Here is an 8,153-nt window from a genome sequence, read left to right as displayed (position 1 = left end):
GGTAAGGTCAGTGGCCTGGCTCTCATGTGGCTGTGTTGGACATCCTGGAAGGTTCCTGCAGAGAAGGACCCCAGGGTCTGGCAGCTCTCCTTCTTCCAGCCACAGCGCAATAGAGAGGAATATCCTAGTCTGAGCAGATGAAGGGTGTGGGGGGCACCAGGGCAGGGTCCCAAGTGTTGAAGTTGCCAGACTCATGGTGTGTCACGTAGCTTAGAGTCATTTGCTCACCTTGAATGGTGTGGTGCCTGCTCTGCCCTTTCCAGAGAGCCTCAAAGCCTGGTCTGCTGAGTGCAACAGCTTCACAGCTTGGCCAGGCATAGGAGAGGAGCAGAGGGTGTTGGTAAGGTGAAGAACCAGCTCATGGGTTTCAAAAGCTAAGCAGTAGTTACTGGTGTGGGTGTAGAATTGCCCTGAAGTGTCTGGTCAACAAGACCCTTAGAGGCTCCTCAGTGACACAATTCCCCATACTTGAGTCATCTCCTACAAGACCTACTTGGGACACAATAGTAACTTTGCTGGCTCTGCAGGGATGGGAGTAGATGATTGCTTCGTCTCTTGCTTTTTAGTTCTGAGATCATGGAGCAGCTGCCCTGGCTTCTGCAAGGCCAGCTCGTTGTGCAGAGACAAAGAGGGAGCAAAAGGGAAACTGCTTCATGTCTCCTGGGGACAGGCAGCCCTTTGCCCACAGCCAGCACCCGCCTGTCGCTCCCTTCTCCCTTCTGTCTCCCCAGCAGCAGAGGGTGATGGCAGGGGGTGAGGGGCTGCTGCTGGCAGCGTGCTGGGAGCCAGCCCCAGGCTGTGCTGGGCTGCAGATGTGCTGTTTGCTTCAGGAGCAGAGAGCCCTGTAGGGAGCTGGCTCCTGTGGCGTGTCCCAGCCCTGCAGGGGACAGAGCTGCTTCTGCAGGGGGAAGGGCTGGCAGGTTACTATGGATAATGGTGCCAGCTCTCCCAGCACCAGTCATCCTGGCACTGGTGCCACTGTCCTTACACCAGTACTGACTCAGTCAGTGCTGCCCAGCAACAGTTGTCCTGGCATTTTACTGCCTGGGCACCAGCTCGGCCCAGTACAAGCTGCCCCAGCCCCAGTGCAGGTTCTTCCAGCGGGGCTGGGGAAAGGGCTGCTCCTGGGTTCTGGCCTTGCTCACCAAGCACTTTCTCATGAGCGTGAGTGAAATGCTCCTTCCTCAGCTGCAGAAGCAGCACCCACACCTCACCCACCCGTGGTCATGTCCCTGGCAGCGGAGAAGCCAGCTCCTTCCTCCTTGCCAGAGCACCACAGCCCCTTGAAAACCTTCCCTCTTTTCCCATTGAACCTGCAATGCTGTGGGAGTTGCTCATCTGAGCATGGGAAGGGGACATAGCTGAGCTGAACAGAGTGGGTCCAGCTTCAGTGACCAGCCACTGGCCCTGAACCAGAGCTGTGGGTACAGGGCTCTGCCATGGCTGGGGACGTTGGGTTTCCTGGAGCTGGAGCCATTTCAGGGCTGCGGTCAGCCAGGCACTGCTGTCCTGCCTTCAGAACAGCCATGTAAGTTTGGATCCCCGCTCCCAACATCTGGCAGAAACAGAGCACACGTCCATGTCAAACATAATATATTTATAGCAAAAATAGGCTTTTTCTGTAGCTTCCATACACAAGGTTTTCTCCCCGTACATTTACGCAGTAAACAGGTCGACTGAAGCAGCGTGTGCTGGGCTGACTCGACATCTGCCCTTGCTTCAGGCTCCCACATATCACAGGTGGCCTCGTTCTCTCCAGGTCCCTTGTACTTCTCCAGTCAGGGGCTGAGGCACAGGCAGGGAGCAGCCCTGGGACAGCGGGGAGCTCCTGCCTGCCAGGCAGAGAGCAGGGCTGGTGTGCAGGCTGTCTCTGTTCAAACGGGGACAGCCCAGGGAGGACCCCAGTCCGGGTTCAAGGAGAAGCTTCCCATAGCTCACTGGTGCCAGCTGCAGGCTCCTCCACCATGCTGTTGAGCAGCGAGTGGGCACAGGACCCCAGCCCTCTAATCATGGCAAGAAGATACAAGCCATGTGAACTCAGGAAGCCTCCCTTGTTCCTTCTGCCCCTCTGCTGAAGGGAGGCAGAGGAGGGGCTTTGAGACAAGCTCCCTGAGGACTGCCAAGTCCTCTGCAGAAACCTCCAGAGCCTGAACACTGTCAGACACCTTATCACCCCCTGTCAGAGAAGGTAGAACACTAGGGCACCTTGCCAGCAAGAGCTTCACAGTTTGAAGTTCTCCTGGGTCATCTCTCATCCATCCCAGAGGGGTTTGGCACATAGACCTAAAGGGCAGACATGTAAGCAGCAAGTGCATTCCGTTCCTGTCCCCAGCTGGAGAAGGGCCCTTGCTTGGAGCCAGTGCTCCACACAACCCAAGACATTGCAATGCACCCATGAGCTGTTCCCAAATGAGATGCATCACCCCAATGAGGCCAGGTGCCCAAGGGTGGCCTGCAAGCAGGCCAGCCACTGCAGCACAGGGAAGGAAGCCAGCTCTCCCCTCTGCCCTCCCTGCAGCAGCTGAGGCTCCTACAGCACCTAGGCAAGGAGTTTCTGCTCATGGGGGAATATCCCACTAAAATGCCCCCAGCCCCCTCCCGCCTCCCTCTACCCCACCTTTGGCAGTCCTCCTTGGACAGGTTCAAGTCTCCAGCATCACACTGACATCTCAGCAGCATGGACTTGCCTCACAGTTTGGTAATTGCACGTAACGGGGCCACTCAGTGAGCCCCACAAAGGGGGGGAAAAAAAAAAGGAACAAGACAGTCAAGTAAACTAAATAAAGTGATCCCTCGCTGTCCGTCCCAGCATGACGGGACATGCACGAGTCCAGGGATAGAGGATGCTGCCCGGCCCTGCCGCAGCGCAGCTCTCCACCTCCTAGGAGATCATGTACTGGGTGATGGCCTGCAACGCATACAGCAGCTCTGCCTGCATTCGGGCTTCCAGGATCAGCAAGTTCACATGGACCTAAGGGAGAAGGAAGAGACATTCAGGCAACTGCAGTGTGCTGTGGGCAGCAGTGCAAGCAAGTGCCCGCCTGGGCTAGTGAGTCTTTTGGCATGAGACGAAATGCCACCAATTTTTCCAGTATAGGCAGCTGTCCTTTCCCCCTCCATACAGTCCTGCAGCCTTGGACTGGTTTGGTGGCTCAATGGTTTCCTGCACAACCCACGAATCACCCCAGCCTGCAGCCCCTGCCCACTCCCAGCCCCACCACAGCCAGTCAGAGCCAGTGGCTGACTGTCCCACCTTTTCACTGTGCTTGAACTGCTTCCAGAACCTGTCAAACATTTCTGGGTTTGTCTTCTCTGGGTAGCAGGTTACGGTTTTAATGTAAACCTTGAGCATTCGCTCCAGGAGCTGATTCACCTCTGCGTAGTCGTAGTCATCGTACCTGCAGGGAGCACAGGGGCGAGTCACGGCCAGCACCGTGTCCCTGTGGAGCATCTCACCCATGGTCTGCCTGGGGCACAGCACAGCTGTGGGGCAGGGGGACATGCAGCAGTGGCCACCAGGCACTAAAGCCCTGTCCCCAAAGCCCCCTGTTCTGGCTGGAGAAGCTGAGTATTTCTGCCCTTCCTGGCCCAACATCCAGGCAGGCAATTCACCTCTGTCTCTTTTCCAAACCCATCTGCAAGACAACTCGAGTGCCCTACCCTCTTGCCGCCTGGGCCAGCTCTGTTTTCTCCCCTGGACCACAATGTTGGTTTCCCTACCTAATGCCAAACATGCAGTGGATGTAGTTCCAGATGCCCCGCTTGAAGACAGAGGGTTCACAGCCCTGGCGCTTGGCCATGGCACTGCTTTGCAGACCATCCACCATCCGAAACTTCTCATCCAGGAGATGCCCGATGTCAGAGTAGAGCCGGTTGACCAGCGAGAAGCCATGGTCTTCCCAGGAGTAATCCTATTGAGCACAGCAAGAGGCTTTCTTTCACAACTGCAAAAAGGAGCCCAGGGCATGTTCCCAGGAAGAAGGGCTGGAGACCTTGGGATGCAGCAGAATTCAATAGATTTGCTTTGGGGGCAGCTCTGCCACGAACCACAACATCCCTCATCAGACAGCTTTTGAATTATTTCAACCCTTGCCTCTCTGAGGGCCATGTGAAGAAACAGGCAGCCCTTGGAAACAGAAGTCACCGGTCACCTCCCTCTCCTCAACCCTAGTGGGGCAGGTTCCCCCTCAGAATTGAGTTTCCCCACTTGGGCATTTTGCAAAAGCAGCTGTGCCAGATCTGGGCTGCACAAGCACCCCCATGACTGTCTGCTTCCCACCAGGAGTGGAGAAGAGAGGAGAGGTGGCAGCCTGGGCTGCTGCCCACCGAGAGAGCAGGAACCTCACCTGGACTCTGAATACCTGCGTCTGATCCTCATCGCGCCGGGCAAAGTCCTGGTATCCAAAGTCAGGGTCCTGCATGTAGCATGAAAGATTGGTGGCATTGGTGACTTCCCCGTCGGTATCTGCAAGAGGGGAGAGCCCCACAGATGGGTCAGAGCGATGCTCAGCTGCCCTGTTCCCAGCTGCAGCACATGTCAAAATCTGGGCTTTGCTGTGACTCTTTGGGAAGTGCCACTGGCTTCTTCCCCCTGCCACCAGCATCCCAGGAGCCCCTCTCCGAACTATACCTCATGGAAATTATAAGAATAGACATGAAAGAACAACACCCAGGTATCCCATACAAACTCCCATCCTGCACACCTCCCCCTGCTCCCTGCCCCTCACCTTCCTCTCGGTCCTGCTGCAGCAGCCTCGTTTCCTCCCTGCCCTCAGTCTCCACGTGGATCCGCTGCATGCGTTCCCGGAGGGAATCCAGCTCCATGCAGGAGTCCAGGGACTGCACAGACACAGGCTTGGGGGTGAGGGCAGCGGTCCCAGCCACACCCGCCCCACCCCTCCACAGACCCACACTCGGGGGCTCACCCGCTTGCGGTTGATGCGCAGCAGCTCCTGGCTGCAGCCGTTGCCAGCAGTGGCTTCGCAGAAGCACTGGTTCCCAGGTGACAAGGGCTTCAGGGAGCCTCGGCCTCCTGGCCCCTCGTCCTGCTCGCAGCCACAGCCGAAGACAAAGCTGGCGAGTGCGTGGCAGTGTGCCAGGAGGACAACGGCATGTACCAGCTCTGCCAGTGACCAGCTCCACTCACTGATTTTCAGCAGCTTCTGCAAGACACAGACAGACCAGTGATGCAACATGGACAGCATGCTGGCACCCACTGGGGGTGCTGCTGTCCCCACTGCTGCCCTGGTCCCTGGCTGATATCCCCCCCCAAAATACCTCAATGTGCTCCTTGGTGATGAGCCATGGCCGGTGCGCCAGGATCTTGTTGATCTCATTGAGGTTGCGGAGTTTTGGGGGGATGAAGTCGAGGCCGCGCAGCCACTGGGGATCACCCCCTGCCCGCAGGAACTGCAGCACATGCAGGTTCACCAGGTACCGGCACTGGTGCCGGGCAGCTGCCTGCAAGACCAGCACATCAGCATCCCCATGCTGCATCAGGCATCCTGGGACCCCACGCCCACCTCTTGCCCAACCTCCAACCATCATGATTTTGGCTTCGGCAGAGAAGCTTGCACCACAGGCTGTCTGGTGGAGGGAGGGCAGGGAGCCTCACAGGGCTGAGTGGAGCCCCCCGTCCCCTCCAGCAGCTCCCAAGCGGGGCTTACCATGATGGCAATGTAGTGCCGGCAGTCAAAGGGCAGAGGGCCATCCATGTGCAGCAGGTAGTGCTGCATCTTGAGGAAGCTGTCGAGGTACTGTGGGTGGTAGCCCATCTGCTGGGTCACCGCCTCCAGCCGCCCCCGGCTCGCCAGCACCTTCACGAACAGGAACTGGGGACGCTCGGGGTCACTGCCGGACATCTTCACTACCTGCAGGGAATGCGCTCTGCTTAGCTCTCCCCAGAGCAACTCTCGCTTCAGCAGCCCACCCCAGCCACACTCGGGCTCTGCGAGGGGCTGGGATCCCCTCTTCTGCTTCGGTGCTACCAGGACACCATCAGGTCAGAAGCCACCACAGAGGACTTGGGTGGGGGAGATGGGCAGAGCACTGCCTGGTGGGGTCACTGCTAGCAGGAGGACAGGCTGCAAGAAACACAGGTTGGTCTCTGCCTGGGAGAGGGCATTGCCTGGTGAGCAGAAGCAAAGGGCAAACTAGCAGTGATGTTTCCTTGCAGCCTTAGAGGCAAATGCAAGGTCAGAGCAGGAGAAACATGACAGATGAAAGACCTCCCAGAACAGCTCATCAGCCTTACCGCCACGCACCAAGAGCACCAAGCATCCTGGGAGGGGGGAAGGGTTGTGGAGCCAGCTGAGCAGCTCCTGCCCCGTCAAGCCAAGGGGCAAGTGATGTCCTGGCACCCACCAGGAAGAGCACTGGCTTGTCTGTCCCACGGGAGGAGGTGCAAACCAGAAGTGACTTGCGAAAGTCCCCCTGCTTGGGAATATGACCTGCCCTGAGAACACCCATGGGAATACAGCCATTCATCTTCGGGTGCGCAGAGGTGGAGGAGCTGAGGCCCTTCCATGCCCCCCAGGAGAAGGTGGTCCCCAGCAAGGAGCTGTATGACCAGCCTGTGGCTCAGTCTCTGGGGCCACCAGTTCTCCTCACTCTGGTTGTCCAGGTGAGGATGGAGTGAGCAACCAGGCAGACATGGGTTGGAAGGGGAGGATGAAGGAAAGTGCAGAGCAGCCACTCACCTCAGCCCTCAGCCCCCAGCTGGTTCTCCTGCCTGCTCCCCACAGCACCAGCTCACCCAGGGTCTCTCCTGCTGGAATCACCAGCCACATCCCCCCAGCCTTGTCTCCCCAGCCTCTCATATAACCCCTGGTATCACCTTCCTCACCCTTTCCAGTCACAATCTTTCTTCCCGTCTCCTGTGCCCACCAACAGACCCGGGTGGCGGGTGCATCGCCTTCGTCCCTGCGGGTCTTTTGTGTGTCCAATCCCCCTGAACATCAATAGGCACCCCGACCCAGCACCCACCGCCAGACTCACCCCCTCCCTGCCCGGGCAGGTACTGCCGGGGGAACGATGCCCCAGCGCTGCCCAGTCAGCCAATCGACGGGCAGCAGTTTGCATGTAAAGCAGGCAAGAGGATGGAGGAGCCCAGCCGGTCCTGCGCCCTGCGACCGGGAACAAGCCCGGGCAGCGCCGCGGGAGAAGGGCCGGGGGACCCCGCCTCCCCCCCGCCCAGCAGGGCAAGACCCCGCGGTCTGAAATCCCCAGCCCCGGGTCTTCATCGGCCCGTGAGGAGAGACCGCGGCTCTGCTGCAACCGTGGCTTGGCCGGTGTTGCTGGGGACGCGGCCGCGGCGGGCACCTTTTACCCGTCCGTCCGACCCCGTTTTCGAGGGGACGGAGGAACTGCTATTGTCCGCGGCCAGGGTCCCCACGGCGGTGCCGGGGCTGGTACCGGCGATCGGTAACTGGGGCTCCATTGTGCGGGCGGCGGCAGCGCCCCCGGTGCGCGGCGCGGGCAGTGCAGGCGGAGAGAGAAAAACAAGTTTGATTGGCAGTGATGGAGGCTCGGCGCTTCCCGCATCCCGCACAAAGAGGACGGGGACGGCGCCGCCGCACCGGTACCGGTACCGTGCCGCCGGCCACGGCATCGGGAGAGCGCTGCCCCGTCAGCCCCGCGCACCGTCGGCGGGCGGCGGAAATGCTCTGGCCTGCTGGTGCCGCAGCCAAGCCGGGCTGGTGGCGGCGAGAAGGGGCCGAGCCCGGTGCGCCGGTACGGGCTTCGGTGGTCGCGGCGGGCCGGGTCCTACCTGCCCCGGCAGCCGCTGGCACCGGCTTCCTCGGGGGTGCTCCACGCTCTGGGGACACACGATCATGGTGAGCCCGTACTGTCCCGTGCCGTGCGCAGCACCAGTGACCGGCGCCGGTCGTGCCCGTCCCGGCACCGCTGAGCCGGGCACCGCGGCAGCCCGAGCCGCGAGGGGGCGTGTCTGCCGCTCCGCCTCCACCAATCAGCGCCCGGGGGGGCGGGACCGCCGGCGCGGCGCCCGCAATCGACCGCGAGGGGGCGTAAGCTCGGCGCACCACGTGGGCAGGGATGGAAAGGTACCCGTCAGTCAAGCGCGGAGGCCCCGCCCACCAGGGGGCGGGACCGGATCTGCCCGCCGCTGGGGGGCGCTATGGGGCCGGGGTGCG

General features: G+C 60.2%; 1 protein-coding gene across 3 annotated transcripts; it reads right to left on the bottom strand.

Annotated features, from left to right (window-relative positions):
* Positions 1 to 1,582: 1,582 nt before the first annotated feature.
* Positions 1,583 to 7,946, bottom strand: LOC136106202 (sestrin-3-like). 3 transcript variants are annotated; one of them, XM_065846394.2, is made up of 9 exons: positions 7,769 to 7,946; positions 5,667 to 5,870; positions 5,278 to 5,460; positions 4,926 to 5,162; positions 4,728 to 4,839; positions 4,347 to 4,465; positions 3,721 to 3,911; positions 3,254 to 3,398; positions 1,583 to 2,971 (listed from the first exon to the last, which is right to left on the bottom strand). In XM_065846394.2, the coding sequence occupies exons 1-9, from the start codon at positions 7,832 to 7,834 to the stop codon at positions 2,882 to 2,884; spliced, it is 1,347 nt and encodes a 448-aa protein (XP_065702466.1). In that variant the 5' UTR covers positions 7,835 to 7,946; the 3' UTR covers positions 1,583 to 2,881. The 3 variants fall into 3 exon arrangements, with proteins under 3 accessions (XP_065702466.1, XP_065702467.1, XP_071669626.1); XM_065846395.2 differs by having other exon boundaries at positions 4,362 to 4,465; XM_071813525.1 differs by lacking the exon at positions 3,254 to 3,398.
* Between the last annotated feature and the right edge of the window lie 207 nt (positions 7,947 to 8,153).

Source organism: Patagioenas fasciata, chromosome 11 (assembly GCF_037038585.1).
Source record: "Patagioenas fasciata isolate bPatFas1 chromosome 11, bPatFas1.hap1, whole genome shotgun sequence".
In the NCBI taxonomy this organism is placed as follows: Eukaryota; Metazoa; Chordata; class Aves; order Columbiformes; family Columbidae; genus Patagioenas; species Patagioenas fasciata.
Note: the sequence above shows the minus strand (reverse complement) of the source record. Positions and strands in the feature narration are given on the sequence as shown.